Raw genomic sequence first — 19,830 nt, forward strand, 5'->3', positions numbered from 1 at the left:
CAGTGCATTTATTTTCTCCTTTTCTAATCTGTTCCATTAGAAATGCTGATCATTTATGAAATGTATAACAGTATAGCACCAAAATGGGCCCTGTGACCCATGTGTTCAGCAAACTAATTAAACACCTGACTAAAGGCTTGACTAAGTTAATTGCTTCTGCCCACACAGTGTCAGTTTTGCTCTGTTCTCCGCACATTTGTGTGCTTATCTCAGAGGGTCTTGGTTAAGTAAATGAATGTGCCTCTCATATTTGCTCCCACTACCACCCTTGGTAGTGCATTTCAAACTCTCACCACTCTGGGGGAAGGATTCCAGCTGTCTGCTCTGTCTAAGCCTGTCATAGTCTTATAGAGTCGTCTCAGGTGTCCCTTCAAACTCCGCTGCTCCAAAGAAAAGGGTGCCAACGTAGTGAAGCGATTAGCATGACACTATCCTGCGGCTGCCTGCAGGGAGTTTCCGTTTTCCCCAGTGATCACGTGGGTTCCTGTGGGTGCTCAAGTTTCCTCCCACACTCCAAAGATGTACCGATTGACAGGTTAATGGGTCATTGTAAATTGTCCCATGATTAGATGAGGTTCAAATAGGTGTGTTTCTGGATGTTATGGCATGAAGGGCCGATTCTACACCGAATCTCAATAAATAAATAAACTAAATTACAGCTTAAGGAGCTCCAGAGTTCAGAGTTCGAAGTTCAATTGTGGTCCCATTGTGTAAGGAGTCTCTATTCGTCCTCCCTGTGGAATGCCTGAGTTTTCTTGGGGTCCTCAGCTTTCCTCTTACAATCCAAAGACATAGTGGGTACGTTAATTGGTAATTTTAATTGTCCCGTGATTAGGTTATGGTTAATCTGGATTGTGGGGTTGCTGGGGCAGTGTGCTCAAAGAGCCAGAAGGGCCTGCTCTGCACTGTATTATTGAATAAATTAATAAACTATGCAAAATGTTAAGAGCTTCTGCATAAATAGAAGTTAATATTGTATGCTGCATATTTAAACAGGGTGGCAGGGTGGTATGTCTCTAACAAAGGAGCTGTGAGGCGCTTCTTCCCTCCGCTAGCCTGCAGGTTACCCTGCAAGTTGTAGCACCTGTTTAGCTCCCCCCATTTAGGGTCATCTGAAGCCATGAGAGGAGGTAGTGGATGGTCGTATGAGCAGCCAGTGCATATCACAAGTCTTAGTTATGCGACCACTGATGCCAGGCAGATAATCTGAAGAGTATTGATAATGGTTGGGGTCACCCGTCTTGTAAAGACACTGCCCAGACAAAAGCAAGGCAAAATACTTCAGTAGAAAAGAACAGTGCCAAGAACAATCATGGTCATGAGACCATGATCACCTCCATCAAACGGCATGCTACATGATGACGATGTTTAAACATTAATCAAATCTTTAACCAAACAAATTAAACCCAGAGAAGTGTACTCGCATGCAATTCTGAATTATTTAATGGTTTTAACATGCTGTGTATCTCTGGATGAATGCTCCCTAAGTTTCTCTTTACAGATTTTGAATGCTTTATCTTGTTTAATTTCTTAGGCTGATGTACAGCAGCTTGAATCACGACACCGTAAGGATACAGGAATTACCCTATATCCTTGCTGACTCCTGCAGCAGCCTGGTCGGATGTCTTTTAACTTGGGATTTTGTTAAGGAAAATTGGGAAGAGCTAATTAAGAAGTAGGTACTTAATGCTGTTATTTTTTTGTTTATCGTTAATATAAATTCTGATTGTGTGTGTATATATACAGTACTGTAGATGGAAGGACTGAGAGTGGGAAAGAAGCAAGGAGAGGCAATCAAGGTTAGGCAAAGGGGAAGGGAGAGAGAGGACAGAGTGGGAAGCACTAGAGAAATATTCTGTAATGATCAATAAGCCTATTATTTTGAAATCAAATGACCTTGCTGGTATCTTTGTGCCAGGAGTGTCTGCACCTGTGCTATCCCATGCCCCTGGCACTCCAACACCCCTTTTATGGTGGTCCACCCTCACCATTCCCAGCATCCTTTGCTCCCATCAGGTTTACAGACTCTCTGCTCCACTTTGACAAATACAGTACTATGTCTTCGGCGCATACATATAGCTTGACCGCCCAAGACATTTTGAACAGTACCATACATATTGTGTGTGTGTGTGTGTGTGTGTGTGTGTGTGTGTGTGTGTGTGTGTGTGTGTGTGTGTGTGTGTGTGTGTGTGTGTGTGTGTGTGTGTGTGTGTGTGTGTGTGTGTGTGTGTGTAAAATTTCTGTCAATCCATCTATTACTTTTGTACATATTTTAGTATAAATATTGGTACATTTACCAGCTTATAACGTGCCGTTTCTATTCTGTGCCTTCCAGTTACTAATCAAATGTAATGAAGCTTTCTCTGCACGTTGACATGTCACATTTACTATTTCATAATCTGCACCACATTCTCTTCACTATGTCATGACATCATTTTTGTTTCCAGATATATATCATTATTTCTTACTGAATAGTGAAGTTAGTTCAAAATGGATATTGAATAATTTGTATATAAACATACTGCACGAATTCCTACTACCATAGTTAAGCTAACTTAACAGTGTTGCCTCTTTGTCTCCTTCATTTTAAAAATACTGTGGGTACTAAATATTCAATTGCTTGGACTTGGAAACTTAATACAGCCCCAAAATAGAGAGCGCTGTTAGTTTCCATGGTCTTTCTGGACTTCAAGAGGCTCTTTTAGTTGACTTGTATAACTCATTTAAGGCTTAAGAAACAAACCTGCAAATGCTAGAATCTGAAATAAAGCATAAATGCTGGAAGAACTCATCCACTATAGTATATCTGGAAAAAGAAGCTCGTTCACATTCCTGGCCAGTGTCCCTGTCTCCAGACTGGAAGGAGTAGAGGGATTACAGTTTTCAAAGCAGAGCTGGAGGGAGGATTTGCAAGGAAATAAAAATGGATATAGGTTAAGACAGATCAGATTTAAGAAGCATGAGCACTGACTGTTAGAGAGGTGTTTGTAAGAATCTGGGTAAGAAAGGATACACAAGACAATGAGAAATGATGAGAGAGCAATTTACCTGAAATTGGAAAATTTATTGTTCATTTGAAAAGGTTTCATTGTGTCGAAATGGAAGATAAAATGTCGTTTTCTTTGTTACGTACCCCGTAACTGGGTCACTTACCAGCAAAGATAGAGAGGTCCGTTGAAGTCTGATGGTACTATTTTTAAAAGTCTTTATTTATAAAGGGGCACAAAAATAAGATTAATACAAACATTCAGATAATATGCGTTGTCAATACTCAATCTAAAAGCGTGGGTATAATCTTAATCATCAATAAGAAATAGCTCTATCGTTTGTCTAGGGGATAATGTATTGTCCGATGGAAATATAAAAGTCACTCAGTTCCTGCAGGCTTCAGCCTTTGGGGACCGCTGGGTTTTCACTTGTTGGAGAGAGAGAGATTTTTGAGAAAAGAAACTTGCCCGGGTCTTTTATGAGGCCAATCTGTTGAGTCGGGGGAGTTGGTTCCCCGTTGTTAGTTCAAAGTCGTTTTCCGTGGTACCAGCCACCAGCTCCCAGGCAACGGAACTGAACGCACGCGGCTTCCTTCAAATGGTTTCCCGCTATTACGGGATCGCTAGCGTTTCTTCTGGTGCGTCTGAGGGGCCGTCTCTACAGCCCCTCTTTTATCTTGACTCGCAGGGTAGTAGATATCAATCAGGTTGGGGGTGATGCAATCTCTCTCTCAACCAGCCCACTTTGCCCGAGGGCTTGCACGTAGCATAGTTCCCAATCCACAAATGTGTCTCCAAGAGACAATGGCCAATGTCGCGTTATTTTGCATCGCCAGGGAACGAGGCATTCGGCACGTCTCTCTCCCATTTCCTGGGTCCACTGACCCAACCCACTAGTGCTCTTGCGATTCTCACAAAGGAGGGGGCTGCAGGCATAACATCTTGTTTACATTGGGTCTCACTGTGGCAGTGGTCAGAATGGGAATGGAATTGAGAATTTAAGTGACATACAACAGGAAGCACTAGATCACTCCTGCAGACCGGCTGCAGGTATTTATTTAATTTATTTAGTGATACAGAATAGTAACAGGCCCTTCCAGCCAAATGAGCCTGCGCTGACCAATTACAACCATGTGACCTATTCACCTACTATTCCGTACATTTTGGGGATGTAGGAGGAAACCGGAGCACCCTGAGGAAACCCACACGGTCACGGGGAGAGTGTACAAACTCCTTACACACAATGGCAGAATTGAACCTGGGTCACTGGTGCTGTAATCGCATTACGCCAACTATATACAGTGTGGTCTGTACAGCGATTACCCAATCTATGCCTGGTCTCTCCAAAGCAGAGGAAGCTGACCTGCTCAAGCCATAGGTCTGATCACAGTGGGCTGTGATAGCATCTTTGTTGTCATTAGTTTCAAATTCCAGTCTGTCAGATGTGTGACATGTGAGTGATAGCAACTGTACTTTTAACTCCTCCTCTCTACCCTTTCCCTGACATTGAAATCAGTAAACCATGATTCTTTTCCACATGTGCTCAGAGATGTATGTACACAGATGCAGTCACCATTCCTCTTAAGCTTTCCCAGGCCTTATGTTACTAAACTACTTGCTTAGTGTCTCTTTGTAACTTCCCCTATTATCACCAAAGCTATTTCTGCTGCTTCTGCTTTTGACTGTTCTCTTCTGACTTTCCTATCCAACAATCTCTTCACTGACAGTCTTCTAAGACCCTTCTGACAAAGAAAACCTTCTATTTAAACTTTTGGTCCCTCTTTCAGCAGTCAATTCAGATAATGAGACATAGAAGCAGAAATAGGCCATTTGGCCCTTTAAATCTGCTCTGCCATTCCATCATGGCTAATTTATTATCCCTCTCAATCCCATCCTCCTGCCTTTTCCCTTTAACTATTAACACCCTTGTACTTTACTTTTATTGTAATTCTTCTGGTACCTAAGAATTTTTTTAATGTTAGAGGTGTTGATATACAGCACTGTGCAAAGTCTCGGGCACATAGATATAGCTAGGGTGCCTAAGACTTTTACACAGTACTGTAGTTGTCAATGTGGAGTGGAGAGCAAGTTTGTAAACCTAGTGGGAGTAAAGGATGTTGTGAGTGGTGATCTTAGAGTGTCACGGATGACCATGGGACAGGTGGCAGAGAAACGAGTGCCAGGGACGCGGGTTGGGGAGGGTGCAGACACAACCAACCCTGATTCATCAGGTAAAGTCATTTTATTCCAAACAATTGTTTTGTTGATCATTACAGAATGTCTCTCTGGTGCTTCCTGCTCCTTCCCATCTCCCTTCCCCTTTTCTCAATCATGATTTCCCTTTCCCTGCCCCCCTCCTGCTTTCAGTCCACAATAGAGACCCGTATCAGAATCAGGTTTATCATCACTCACATATGTGATGATTTTTTTTGCGGGTGCAAAACATAAATTTCTAAAGCCCTGTGCAAAGGTCTTGGGCACCTGAGATTTATCTGTGCCTAAGGCTTTTACACAGTATTGTAAATATATTTATGGTATTAAAATTCAATTTAAATTATTTATTCCATTTGTGGAAAAATATGAAGTTCATTGCATGAAAATAATTTTTCAAACTCTGTTACTAGGTTTGATCTTGGATTGTTTGATATTCATATCATTGTCATTGAAACAGCATCAAAATTCTCAACAAAGACCCACCTGCTTGAGGTTAGTGATGTCTGATTATGAAAACCTTTATTAATTTTAATCTTTCAAACACACAATACATTTATTGGGAATGCTTTTGAGTAGGTTTCGTAACTCCATACAGCTTGACCAAGAAAAAATAAAGCCTTGGCGTTGGTTGCTGCATTATGTGCAGTGTATCAATATAAAGAAGATTTTAAATAATGTTCACTTGATTAGATTGGTCATTAAATATCAGTTGTATTGTCCCATCAGGTTTATAGTACAGGTGCTGATTAAACAAAAAGCATTTAAATTATGAGGGTTACAGACAAGGTAAATGCAAGCAGACTTTTTCTACTGAGGTTGGATGAAACTGGAACTAGAGGTTTGCCTTGAGGAACAAATATTAGTCAAATAGCAATAGGGCATGGATGTAGACCCAACAAGACTTTGCCAACTACATTGTCTATCTAGCTGGTCCCAGTTTCCTGTGCTTGGTCTCTATCCCTCCATGTACTTATCCAAGTGTTTCTTATATGATACTATTATTTGTGCCTCAACCACTTCTTTTGACAGCTCATTCCAGATATTCACCACCCTCAGGTTCATTTTAAATCTTTCCCCTCTCTCCCTGAATATAAGCTCCCTATTTTTGGATTCCCCTGTCCTGTGGAAAATATCTACTGTCCACCTTACATATGCCTCTCATAATATTAAGAAGTTCATTTTCTTACATTCCAAAGAATAAAGACCCAGCCTGGTCAATCTCCTGGCAACATCCTTGTAAATCTTTTCTGCATTCTTTCCAGTTTAACCACATCTTTCCTATAATGGTGTAATCAAACCTGTACACAGTACTCCAATTGTGACCTCACCAAGGAATTGTACAAATGCAACACATCCCATGACAACACGTACACTGATGAATGCCAGTGTGCTTAACACCGTTATTTACCACCCTGTCTGCCTGGGACAACCATTTCAATTAACAATGCAGCCTCCTGTACATCCTTGAGTGTTGTGGTTGTTAAGACAAACAATACATTTCACTGTATGTTTCGATGTACATGTGATAAATAAATGTGAATTGGAATCCCTCTGTTCCATTACACTCCCATTCATAGTATAAGTCTACGGTGGTCTGACTTTCTAAAATGCATCACCTCACACTTGCTTGTTTTGAAATCCATTTGCCACTCCTCAGCCCACTTCCCTTACTGATCATGATCTCTGCATAATTCATGATGATCTTCTTCACCATCAACAACTCCTAATTTCATGTTGTCTGCAAAATTAGTGATTGAGCCCTGTGTATTCACATCCAAATCCTGTATATAAATAACGAATTACAAGGATCCCAACACTGACCCCTATGGCACATCACTAGTCACTGGTCTCCATTCTGAGAAACAGCCTTCAATCACCACCTTCCACTTCTTACCTTCAAGCCAATATTTTAAATATTAAATTAGAATTTTATGTCAAACATGCACTGTGTTGCAAAGAAATATCTTCTTGTGTCATATAGAATAGACAAAGCGTTAATTGTAATGATGATCAGGAACAAATGGGAATACATACTAAACAAAACAATCTTTATGACCAATCTGAACATTTGATTGAGGATGATATTGTGACAATGGTATGCGAAAGTCTCTCCTTATTTCTTTCCTCCCATTTTCCTCCATCTCTAACTCAATGCCCCAAGCAAATGCCTCCTTGGATTCTCAGACAATTCATGAGTATTCGGGTACAGACCAAATCAAGGCATTGTGGTCGAGGCCCCAGAGTGTACTGAGCAACTGAACCCGATGTTTGTGCCAGGGCAGATTGAAAAGGTCAGGGTGTCTGAACCAAATGTATTTTGGACTTTGAACTTACAGTATCATCAGGTATGGTCTGTATTATTAAGAACTTAACTGCATCCCACAGCCCAAAGGCATACCGGTTGGTAGGTTAATTGGTCATTGTAAATTGTCCCATTAATAGGCTGGGATTAATTGCTAGGTAGTGTGGCTCAAAGGGCCTATTCTTCAATGTATCTTAATCAATAAATAAAGAGATTTTGCAACCTTCAGTCCATTCAGGTTTTGTTCCTTTTTCCCATTTTTATCTTTTGAATCAAGATTATTTGCCATTCACAGTGGTTTCCAGTTAATTGAGCCATTGGTTAATTAGGGCAGCTGCTCATTTGGGACAACTTTTAAAAACAAAAAGTAATTGAGAAAATAGCCAAGATTTCCAGAGATATCTAGATATATCGAGAGATCTGAATGAAAACACCAGGATTGCAATGGACTTTATTAAAACGGAGCAGGTGAGTGTGCCCCACTATATCATTCAGCATCTGCCCTATCAGAAACCCTGGATGAACCATGAGATCTGGAATTTGCTGAGGGCCAGATCAGAGGTATTCAAGTTTGGAGGCCAAGAATGCTACATGAGTGCAGGTGTGATGTCCGGAAAGCCATTTCACAGGAGAATTGGACATTCCGAACCAAACTACAGTCAATGACTGAGGATCAACAGCTGTGTCAAGGCTTGAATGCTACCACCTGCTACGAATTTCAGTCAAGTGACATGGGAGACAGCAGGGCTTGGTTTCCAGGTCAGCTCAATGCTCTCTAGGCACACTTTGACCTTCAGAACATGGAGGAACCACTGCAAACCCCCACTTCTCCAAATAATATTTTGACCTCCGTATCTGAAGCTGGCATGCAGACAAGTCAGGAGAGTAAATACAAGGAAAGCATTTGTACCTGGCCACGTACTAAAGACTTGTATTGACATCAGGCTGGTGTGTTCACTGATATCTTTAACCTCTTGCTTCAGCAGTATGTGGCATCCACGTACTTGAAGCAGGCTTCGGTTATACCAGTGCCCAAGAAGATTGTGGTGACCTGCATAGCGCACCAAAGGGCTGTGTGCCTAGCTCCCTGTTCTACTCCCTTTACAGCTATGACTGTGCGGCTAAGCACATCTCCAGTACCATGTTCAAGTTTGCTGATGTCACCATTGTTGTGGACCATATCAAAGGAGCTGATGAATCAGCATACAGAAGGAAGGTTGAAAATTTTGCTGAGTGGTGTCATAACAACAACCTCTCATTCAATGTTAGCAAGATGAAGGAACTGATTGTAGACTTCAGCAGAAGGAAACCAGAGGTCCTCATCAGAGGTGGAGAGAGTTAACAACTTTAAATTCCTGTGTGTTACTATTTAAGAGGACCTATCTTGTACCCAGCACATAAATGCAATTGCAAAGAAAGCACAACAGTGCTTCTACTTTCTTAAGAGTCTGCAAAGATTTGGCATGATATCAAAAATTTTGACAAACTTCTGTTGCCACTTCCATTATTCGCTGATTAAAGCAAAAAGGAAGATGAATCATTGAGGTGAATGCAGAAGGCGAGCGAGTGTTCAGCACTGGCTACATGCTTTTTAATCCCCTCTGTTGCCGGAAGACAGCCTATAACCAAAGGGTAAGCCTGTGCCCTTGAACTATAATTCTTTCTATGATGTTACCAAGATCTGTGTTTATGGATTTGGACTATGTGGACTTTTTCAGTCTTACGATTTTTATATTCTGCATTTTTGCCCATTATTTCTCAAATTTTTTGTGCGAGTGGAGGGAGGGTTGGGGGGGTGATGTTCCTGTTGCACTTTTAAGTTTTTTTTTGTGCCGGTGGTGGGAAGGGGATTTGGGGGTCAATATTCTTATTGAGATTTTGTGCAGGGGACGGGTTTTGGCAGACTATGTTCTTTATGTGATTCTGTTAGGTTTTTATGTGCAGGGGAGGAGGATTTGGGGCCAAGTTTCCAATTGCATTTCATGCAGGGAGGGGTGTTTGGGGGTTTGATGATTGTGTTGCTGTTTTCCCTTTTTTTGTGTGTGGGTTAGCTCTTACTCTGAACTGACTTCCATTGTTTTCCTTTATTTTGTGTCTATCTGGAGAAGAATAACATTAGAGTTGTACATTGTATGTGAACCTTTGAAAGTTTGTGAGATAAGTACTTTCCCTTACAATATTTTTACACTTCCTAGTTATTCAAGACACAGTGGCATGGAGTTTCCTGGCTTAACCATATTGCTTATTTTGAATAACAGAACAGCATTTTTAATCCTCCAGTCAAAGTTCAAAGTAATTTATTATCAAAGTATATACAGTGGCATACAAAAGTTTGGGCAGCCCGGTCAAAATTTTTCTTACTGTGAATAGTTAAGTGAGTAGAAGATGAACTGATCTCCAAAAGTCATAAAGTTAAAGATGACACTGTGGCGACCCACTTTCTGCGCAGGCGAACCGGCTCACAAATAGCCAGCGCGCGGGGGGAGACTTTGGTAATGCATCTCCGACGTCATTTCTGCCCGGAGAGGGCGGGTGCTAGGGATTTAAATACCAGCACCGCGAAGTTTGAATAAACTAGTCTCGAAACGACTTACCGACTGCGTGTCGTTATTTCAGCGCTGTGTGTAGCACATCGCTACAACACATTTCTTTAATATTTTAAGCAAGATTACTTTTTTATTTCCATCTTTTACAGTTTCAAAATAACAAAAAAGGAAAAGGGCCCGAAGCAAAAGTTTGGGCACCCCCTGTATGGTCAGTACTTAGTAACACCCCCTTTGGCAAGTATCACAGCTTGTAAACACTTTCGGTAGCCAGCTAAGAGTCTTTCAATTCTTGTTTAGGGGATTTTTGCCCATTCTTCCTTGCAAAAGTCTTCTAGTTCTGTGAGATTCTTGGGCCGTCTTGTATACACTGCTCTTTTGAGGTCTATCCACAGATTTTTGATGATGTTTAGGTCGGGGGATTGTGAGGGCCATGGCAAAACCTTCAGCTTGTGCCTCTTGAGGTAGTCCATTATGGATTTTGAGGTGTATTTAGGATCATTAACCTGTTGTAGAAGCCATCCTCTTTTCACCTTCAGCTTCTTTACAGACGGTGTGATGTTTGCTTCCAGAATTTGCTGGTATTTAATTGAATTCATTCTTCCCTCTACCAGTGAAATGTTCCCCGTGCCACTGGCTGCAACACAAGCCCAAAGCATGACCGATCCACCCCCATGCTTAATAATTGGAGAGGTGTTCTTTTCATGAAATTCTGCACCCTTTTTTCTCCAAACGTACCTTTGCTCAGTGCGGCCAAAAAGTTCTATTTTAACTTCATCAGTCCACAGGACTTGTTTCCAAAATGCATCAGGCTTGTTTAGATGTTCCTTTGCAAACTTCTGATGTTGAATTTTGTGATGAGGATGCAGGAAAGGTTTTCTTCTGATGACTCTTCCATGAAGGTCATATTTGTGTAGGTGTCACTGCACAGTAGAACAGTGCACCACCACTCCAGAGTCTGCTAAATCTTCCTGAAGGTCTTTTGCAGTCAACGGGGGTTTTGATTTGCCTTTCTAGCAATCCTACGAGCAGTTCTCTCAGAAAGTTTTCTTGGTCTTCCAGACCTCAACTTGACCATCATTCCTGTTAACTGCCATTTCTTAATTACATTACAAACTGAGGAAACGGCTACCTGAAAATGCTTTGCTATCTTCTTATAGCCTTCTCCTGTTAAAGTCTGTCCCGAGCCTTATAGCCTCATCAGGCTGGTGCTTATGTCGGTTTCCGTGCTGTGAAGCAACTGTGAGTACAAGACTCCCCCGCCCCCCCCCTCCAGATAGGACGCCAATCTATTGCAAGGTTAACCCCCAGCATTTTGCTGGTGTCCATTTTCAGCTGGGTACACTGAAGCAGTGTGTGTTTGTGCCTTGCTCAAGGACGCAAAACACTACCTCGGCTGGGGATTGTACTCACGACCTTCAGATCGCTAGTCCAACACCTTAACCATACGCCACACTTTCCTGCTTTGCGGGCATCATTTATTTTAATTTTCAGAGTGCTAGGCAGCTGCTTAGAGGAGCCCATGGCTGCTGATTGTTGGGACAAGGTTTAAGGAGTCAGGGTATTTATAAAGCTTTGAAATTTGCATCACCTGGCCTTTCCTAACGATGACTGTGAACAAGCCATAGACCTAACAAGCTATTTAAGGTCTGAGACCTTGGTAAAAGTTATCTGAGAGCTCAAATCTCTTGGGGTGCCCAAACTTTTGCATGGTACTCCTTTCCTTTTTTTTACACTCCAAAATTCTACAAAACAAAAATAATACACTAATCTTGCTTAAAACATTGAAAAGAATGTTTCATCTTTAACTTTGACTTTTGGGGATCAGTTCAGCTTCTACTCACTTAACTATTCACAGTAACAAAAATTTTGACCAGGGGTGCCCAAATGTTTGCACGCCACTGTATATGTCACCCATGTACGATATTGAGATTCATTTCCTTGCAGGCTTTCACAGTAGAACAGTGAAGTACAATAGAGTCAATGGAAAACCTACACACAAAGACTGACAAACAACCAATGTGCAAAAAACAAACAAACCTGCAAGTAAAAAGATAAGTAAATAAATAATACTGAGAACTTGATTGTAGAGTCCTTGAAAGTGAATCCATAGGTTGTGGAATCAGTTCATTGTTTTTTTGAAAACTTTTTTTTATTGCGTTTTTAAGTGATTACAAAGTATGGAAAAAAAATGTATATATCCCTTCCCCCCTCCCCTTAACCCCTCCCCCCTAACTTCCCTATAAAAAAAAGAGAAAGTGAGAAAAAAAAGAAAGAGTGCCTGGTTGTTGGAAGATCTCCACATGCTCCATGGAGTTCTTAATAACTTTAGTATATATATTTATTTCTTACCCCAAGTAACCAATTGTTTCATCTTCAGAGCACCTATATATTTAGTCCTGTCTTTTGTAAATAAGGGCACCAAATTTTCAGAAATGTTTCATATATATCTCTTAAATTATAAGTAATTTTTTCTAATGGAATACAGCCATAAATTTCTTTCTTCCAACAATCTATACTTAAATATGTATCCGATTTCCAAGTAACTGCAATAGCCTTTTTGGCTACTGCCAGTGCAATTTTTATGAATTCTTTCTGGTATTTATTTAGTTTGAGTTTCGGTTTTATCCCTTCAATATCACCTAGTAAGAGTAATATTGGAAATATTAAAAAATTTATATCTTGTATGTATAATTTGATTCAAAAACAGGCAATTAAACAAGGAGTCCATAAGTCAAAACAAAAATGGGAAAGTGATTTGAATATTAAAATTGAAGAAACAAATTGGTCAAGACTAAGTCTTGATAGTATGACAAATACAATAACTGTTCGGTTAAGATTAGTGCAATATAATTTTCTACATCAGTTATATATTACACCACAAAAAATAAATTAATTAAATTCAAGTTTATCTGATCAGTGTTTCCGATGTAACCAAGAAACTGGTACTTTTTTACATTCTACATGGTCTTGTTCTAAAATTCAACCTTTTTGGACAAATTTAAGACTTTTACTGGAACAAATTACAGGAATACAACTTCCTCATAATCCAGTATTACTCTTACTAGAATCAGTTCATTGTTGAGTTGAGTGAAGTTATCCATGATGTTTAGGAGCCTGATGTTTGAAAAGTAATAACTGTGTGGGTGGTGGGTGCATGGAATGCATTGCCAGTGATGGTGGTGGAAGCGGATACAATCGGGTCTTTTAAGAGCCTTGTAGATAGGTACATGGAGCTTAAAAAAATAGAGGGCTATGCGCTAGGGAAATTCTAGGCAGTTTCTGGAGTAGGCTACGTGGCAGAACATTGTGGGCTGAAGAGCCTGTAATGTGCTGTAGATTTCTGTTTATTGACTGACTGCATCATGGCCTGCTATGGAAACACTAATGTCTTTGAACCAAATATCCTACAAAAGGGAATGGATTTGGCTCATTACCTCACAGGTAAAGCCCTCTAAGCCATGAAGCAAATCTACATGAAACAAAGTCGTAAGAAAGTAGTATCCATCATCAGAGAACCTCACTACCCAGGCTGTGCTCTTTTCTCAGTGTTATCATCAGGTTAAAGGTACAAAAGCTTCAGGATTCACACCACCAAGTTTCTAGAACAGTTATTACTCCTCAACCATCAGGCTCTTGAACAAAAGGGGATAGGTGCAGCCACTTGCCCATCCATTGAGTTGCTCCCTAAACAATGATCTCATTTTAAGGACTCTTCATCGTGTTATTTCATGTTCTCATTATTTATTTATATTTGCATTTTCACAGTTTTTTGTCTTCTCAACTCTGCTTGATCTTTCATTGATCCTGTTACAGTTACTATTCTATTGACTTGCTGAGTATGCCCTCAGGAAAATGAATCTCAGGGTTGTATGTGGTGATACGTATGTACAGGTACTCTGATAATAAGATTTACTTTGAACTTTGATTTCCTTTATTTATTTGAGACACTATGCCGATTAATTGGGACAGAAGACCTTTGCAAAATAGTTTCTGCTAGTGTCAGTCACATGTCCTTCTGTGGCTATTACACACTTCACCATGCCCAGAGCAAATGTTTTTTTTAAATAGCATCAGATGCATGTGCTTATGTTATCCATTTTGGCTGACAGATTCTGATTCAAAAAGCAGCAATTTTTTATAATTTTGAGAGGAAATTTATTGTTGAATTATGACACTACTTCATGCAGGAAGGCAATGAAGGCAACCCATTATCTGCACTAGGTGACTGCACTGATTTTGTTCATTTACAGTCAGTCAGAAGAACACGGTAATATAAACTGGATAACTTCCTTTGTCGATAGCTAATAGAAATTGTTATAGTTTTGTAGTACTGTAGCAATATTGGTAGTGTTCTAATTTGTTCTGTATTTCATTTACATATGTAATTTGTTACTCAGTTAAATGGTAGTTTGTTTTTTTAAACAATTCTAACTATTAACCTGAAGCTTCAGCTAATTGGGGCAGGTACTTAATTGGGCCAAAATTTATGAGATCGATGCTCCCAATTAACTGGAATTCACTGTACATTTACATCTATTAGGAATTTGCTGTGGTGTGTTGACTAGGGTGCAACATGTAACAAACATACAATTATAATGAATAAAGAATTATGTAAAATGTTGGAAGTTAGAGACTACAGATATGGAATAACATGCAAGGTACATAAATTTAACTAACCTTGTTTGTTTTTAATTACAGGTCCAAACATTCTTTGATTCACTGACAGACAAAAGTTCACAATCAGAGTTCATCCAAAAGGCACTGGATAGAATTCAGTTGAACATTCAATGGATGGAGGCAAACTTGAAAAGTCTGGAAAAGCAATAGAATTTTTTTCTGTTGTCAGTACATTGAATTTCAGTAAATTAATAGACTTGAGTGCAAAGCAATGGTAAATTGCTATTGCGTAAAGCAAGGTGAAATCAACTGTCATTTGTAAAGTCAGTTTGTAGTATTGGAGAGAGTTGATGTCAGTACAGGGTGAATTACAGATTGATCAGCCGTTGAACATGATTTGTAATTGTGAGGAGCTGGAGACAAATCATGTGGCTCTGCGGTAATGGGTGAATGTATTTTACAAAACATTTTAATAAGCAAAACATTATCTTTTGAGTTACTCGCTTTAGCCATTTGGTTTGAGTGGAAAAGTTGAGTAATGTATTCACCAGAAGTTAAAGGGAGAACATTCAGCTTAGTTATTTCAGCATTATTTTACATTTTGCTTTTCAGTGAAGGCTTTTTTTCCAATTCGGTTTTCTCATAATAGGACATTGTTTTGTGACACCTACTGTAGAATGGAGAGAGACTCCTTTGTAAAGCATAATCACTATGTAGTGTGTGGTGTACTCTGTGTACAACAATATATATCAGCTCTGTGAATCAATACATTTTCAGTTACTGTATCCGTATCAGGACTACTGATTTGACAGACAGAAGTCAGTGATTGTTATCGCCCCAAAATGTTTTACATTGAAAAGGTCATTTTATGGGATGCCATAAGTTAAGAATTTCACTGAAGTATCATCATAAATCATTTCCCTAGCTTTTCTGTGCTTTCAGTTGTTTTTCAACACTTGCCCAACTAGTTGCTACTGAATATACATTTTTATTAACAAAATATTCAACTTCATATAAAGAAAAAAATGCAAATCTATTTACCAATCTCTTTATCTGAGATTCTCTGATAACATGAGCTTTGTAGTCATATCAGAATTACACAACTGAATTAGTGAGACATCTCACTGACAGCATGGACAGCATGTAATTGACAGATGTGTTTCAATTACAATTAAAGTTTGTGAATTGCACCAGACCAATCAGAATGAAACATTATTCAAATAGATATTCTTGTAAATCAGTATGTGTCATCATAAATAATTTAACAGATAAAATCCTGTGTCAAAAGAAATGAAGATTTAAAAATAACAGGCTGATTTAAGAGAGTATGCAAAATAATGCAGCAATATCTAATGTTAATATATTTATTAACCTCAGGTATTTAATTCATTCTCTATATGAATTAGGAAATGCTCATTATATTAATCGGGTAGTCAGGTTAAGTGCAGGTACTGCCTAGAATCACATGTTCAATAAATAATTGAAAAACGGTGCAGGATTGTTTAAATGATTACAAATAATTAACCTACAAAATAACAACTAGCTCAATTAATTTGTGTGTTGACCATCACCATTCATTTTTGTAATTATGTGAGTACTTTTTCTTTGGTGACCAAACAGGAAGAGTAGTTAAGTTTTAACCTACATGTACAAGAGTTAAATGGAAGCCATAGCCACCTAATTTACTTTAAACAAATTTAATTAGCATCTCCCCAAAATGTAGTTATTGCATTGACAGTGCTCTTCTCTCAGGTGTAAAGTGGTACTTTATAATTTATATTTCTAGTTTATCAGAGTTTATTATTTCAGGTTTAAAGTGCTACAATTTGAAAGCCCACAGATTATTTTTGGAATTTAATAAAATGTAAATTATACAAATATCAATCCTTTAATTTTTGAAATAACTACAAATTATATATCTATTTAAGTTGTTTGATCTCTATTATTTCAAGCTTGTCTCATTGCACAATAGCAACTTGGAAATAAGGTCTAATGCAAATTGAAAACTATATATAAATTGCTATCCTCTCTTTTGTGAATCAAATTAATAAATTTTAATAATTTTGGACTTGTGTGCTCATTACTGAACTGCAAGCAATGTATAAAACAGAAATACTGGTGCATTTAGTGGAAAAATAAATAATTTGTTGAATATATAATCTGAAATAAATTAACAAATGATTTGAGGACTTGGCCTCAAGCTGCGGGCTTGCCTGCTGCTGTACTCCAGGTGAGCAGATGATGGAGGTGACATAGCGTAACATACATGCTTGGTTGGGGCTGGCCTCAAGTGTTCGACTGGTGGAATCACAGGCTGGATTGCTGGGAGCCACGCCATCAATTTGCAAGTCACTCAGGGTCCTGGAATATGCATATGTTTTTTGCATAATGATATGTTTTTTTACTTTTCACTATCTTGAATGTATGTTATGCACCTTGGCTCCAGAGGAACATTGTCTTATTCGACTCTATCTATGTATGGATTGAGAGATAATGAAACTAGGTTTGATTTGATTGAAATCGTTAAATGGACAGCAATGGAAAAAGAGAAAATCTGCAGATGCTGGAAATCAAATTAAAACACACAAAATTCTAGAGGAACACGGCAGGCCAGGCAGCATCAATGGAAAAGAGAAAACACTGGCTGTTTCAGGCCCAGACCCTTCACTGGGACTATGGAAAATAGTTATAAACTCTTACATTTTATTTTAGTGTTGTAGGAACATGTTTTAAAACCAAAATGCAGCTATTTATAGTGTTAATGTACTTATTAACCTTAGATACTTATTTCATTCTTCATATGAATTAAGGAATGCGAAGTTAGTTTGGTGGCAAATAATGGCTGGAATATTACTTTCAATAAATTACTTGAAGAAAATGGGAGGACTTGAATAATACCAGCAAAGCATGTAACACTGAAAACAGGTGCATTTGGACATTTCAATTCCATAATTTTTTTAATGTAAAATTTACCTATTAAACAGACTGAACTCTTCTGTGTTGTTTATGGAGAATCCCGGTAGCATATCCATTCATGCAACGCGTTACAGTGCCAATAATCAGTGATTGGAGTTCAATTCCCGCCACTGAGTGTAAGGAGTTTGTACGTTCTCCCCGTGACCACAAGTTTCCTCTGGGTGCTCCAGCATCCTCCCACATTCCAAAGACATACAGGTTCAGGTTTGTAAGCTGTGGGCATGCTATGTTGGTGCCACAATCATGGGGACAGTTGCGGGCTGCCCCCAACACATATTTAGACTGTGGTCATTAATGCACATGATACATTGCACTTTATGTTTTGATGTACACGTGACAAATAATGATCATCTTTGAACAATGTATACACTATTTAGAAATTATTAATGAAATAGCATTAATATATGTTGGAGGTTGAATTCTAGAATTTTGAGTTTATTAAAATTTTACATCCATCCCACTATGTGAGGGAGTAAAAATCTTTACATTATGACTCTTGCAATGTAGAGACATGTGAATTTAAAAGTCTAATGGCTTGTAGAAAGAAGCTGTCCTGTAGCCTGTTGGCCCTGGCTTTAATGCTGCAGTAGCGTTTGCAGACAGAAGCAGCCGAAACATTTTGTGGTTGGGGTGACTGGTGTCCCCAACGATCTTCCAGGCCTTCTTTATGCACCTGCTGCTGTAAATGTCCTCAGTGGAGGGAAGTTCACATCCACAGATCCACTAGACTGTCTGAACCATTATCAATGGTGCCCCTGTAGAAGGTCTTGAGGATTTGGGGGCCCCTGCTTGGACTTTTTCAGTCACCTGATGTGGGAGAGACACTGTTGTACTTTTTGTTGCCACAAACTGGTGTTTACAGTCCAGATGAGATCTTCAGTGATATGTATACCAAGGAACTCAAAACTACTCACCCTCTCAACTGCAGACCATTGACGTTGATCAACCGAGCCTGTCTCCGTTTCTTCTGTAATCCACAATCAGCTCTTCTGGTTTCTGAACTTTGAGGCAGAGGTTGTTATCCTGGCACCACTGTGCCAGGATGTCAATCTCTCCTCTGTGTGCTGTCTCATTACCACTAGAAATAAGGCCGATCAAAGTCTTGCTACCTGTGAATTTGAGCAGCAGAGTGTGTAGCAATACAGTTGTGGGTGTAAGGGGAGTAGAGAAAGGGACTCAGAACATAACCCTGGGGAGCACCTAAGTTGAGGGGCAGTGGTGAAGAGCCCATCCTTACCACCTATCGGCGATCCAGTAGGAGGTCTATGGTCCAGCTGCATGAGGTGGGGTGCAGGCCGAGGTCTCTGAGCTTCCTGTCAAATCTGGAGGGAATTGTGGTGGTTAAATGCTGAACTGTATTCCAGAAACAACGTTCTAATGTATGCAAACCTCTTCTCCAGGTGAGTGAGGACAGTGTGTAGTGCTGTGGCTATGGCTATGGATTGACAGGAGATTGTGGAGTTAAACAAATCTATACTGTGTTTGGGATTATGCGCGAGTGAGACCAAGATACAAGGTAATGGATCCACTCACTGTTCCAAGTTGCTACTCATGAATCCTACCACTCATACTCACCTGGTCTTGAAACAGAGGGATGGTTCTGCTTGCCTTCTCCACCATAGAATCACTGTATTACATTGTACGGGTATTAATTAGGCTTTGACAGTATACTTTGCTGTGGCTCCCATCACTGGAAGGATCTCATGTAGATGGCTACGGGACAGAGTTTTGTCTCCTGTCAAACAAAGAAATGAAACAGAATCAATACAATGTGGTGAATAAACTCTGTGTATCACCAAATACACTAATGGACTTTTACAAATGTACTGTTTTTCAAGCACGTGTACAGCTAAATGAAACAATGTTCCTCCAGGCCCAAGGTGCAAAACACAGTACATACAGACACAAACAGGAGACAGCACATATAGTTACAACAGTACGTAGAGATACAATAGCATGTACAGTCACAACATATTATTAGCACAAGTTTCTGAGTGGCAAGGGACGTTGTCCTGGAGACTTGTTTCTGCAAGAACAAGCACACAGCAGTTCCTCATCTCATGCTGAGCCAGCTGTAGATGAAGACAATCCAGTTTGTCTTCCAGGGAGCAAACACTGGAGAAAAGCACTGTTGGAACAGCCAAACCTGGAGTGGCCAGACACTAATCCAGTACAGATTCCAGCCAGT

General features: G+C 39.5%; 1 protein-coding gene across 1 annotated transcript in view; it reads left to right on the forward strand.

The window, feature by feature from the left end:
• Window positions 1-16,734, forward strand: part of LOC140739402 (leucyl-cystinyl aminopeptidase-like) — a 113,905-nt gene extending 97,171 nt beyond the window's left edge. The window contains exons 16-18 of the mRNA XM_073067674.1: window positions 1,535-1,675; window positions 5,612-5,693; window positions 14,748-16,734. Coding sequence (XP_072923775.1) covers window positions 1,535-1,675; window positions 5,612-5,693; window positions 14,748-14,876 — 352 coding nt within the window. The 3' untranslated portion in view covers window positions 14,877-16,734. The remainder of the gene's footprint in view (window positions 1-1,534; window positions 1,676-5,611; window positions 5,694-14,747) is intronic.
• The last annotated feature ends 3,096 nt before the right edge of the window (window positions 16,735-19,830 follow it).

Source organism: Hemitrygon akajei, chromosome 2 (genome assembly GCF_048418815.1).
Source record: "Hemitrygon akajei chromosome 2, sHemAka1.3, whole genome shotgun sequence".
Taxonomy (NCBI): domain Eukaryota; kingdom Metazoa; phylum Chordata; class Chondrichthyes; order Myliobatiformes; family Dasyatidae; genus Hemitrygon; species Hemitrygon akajei.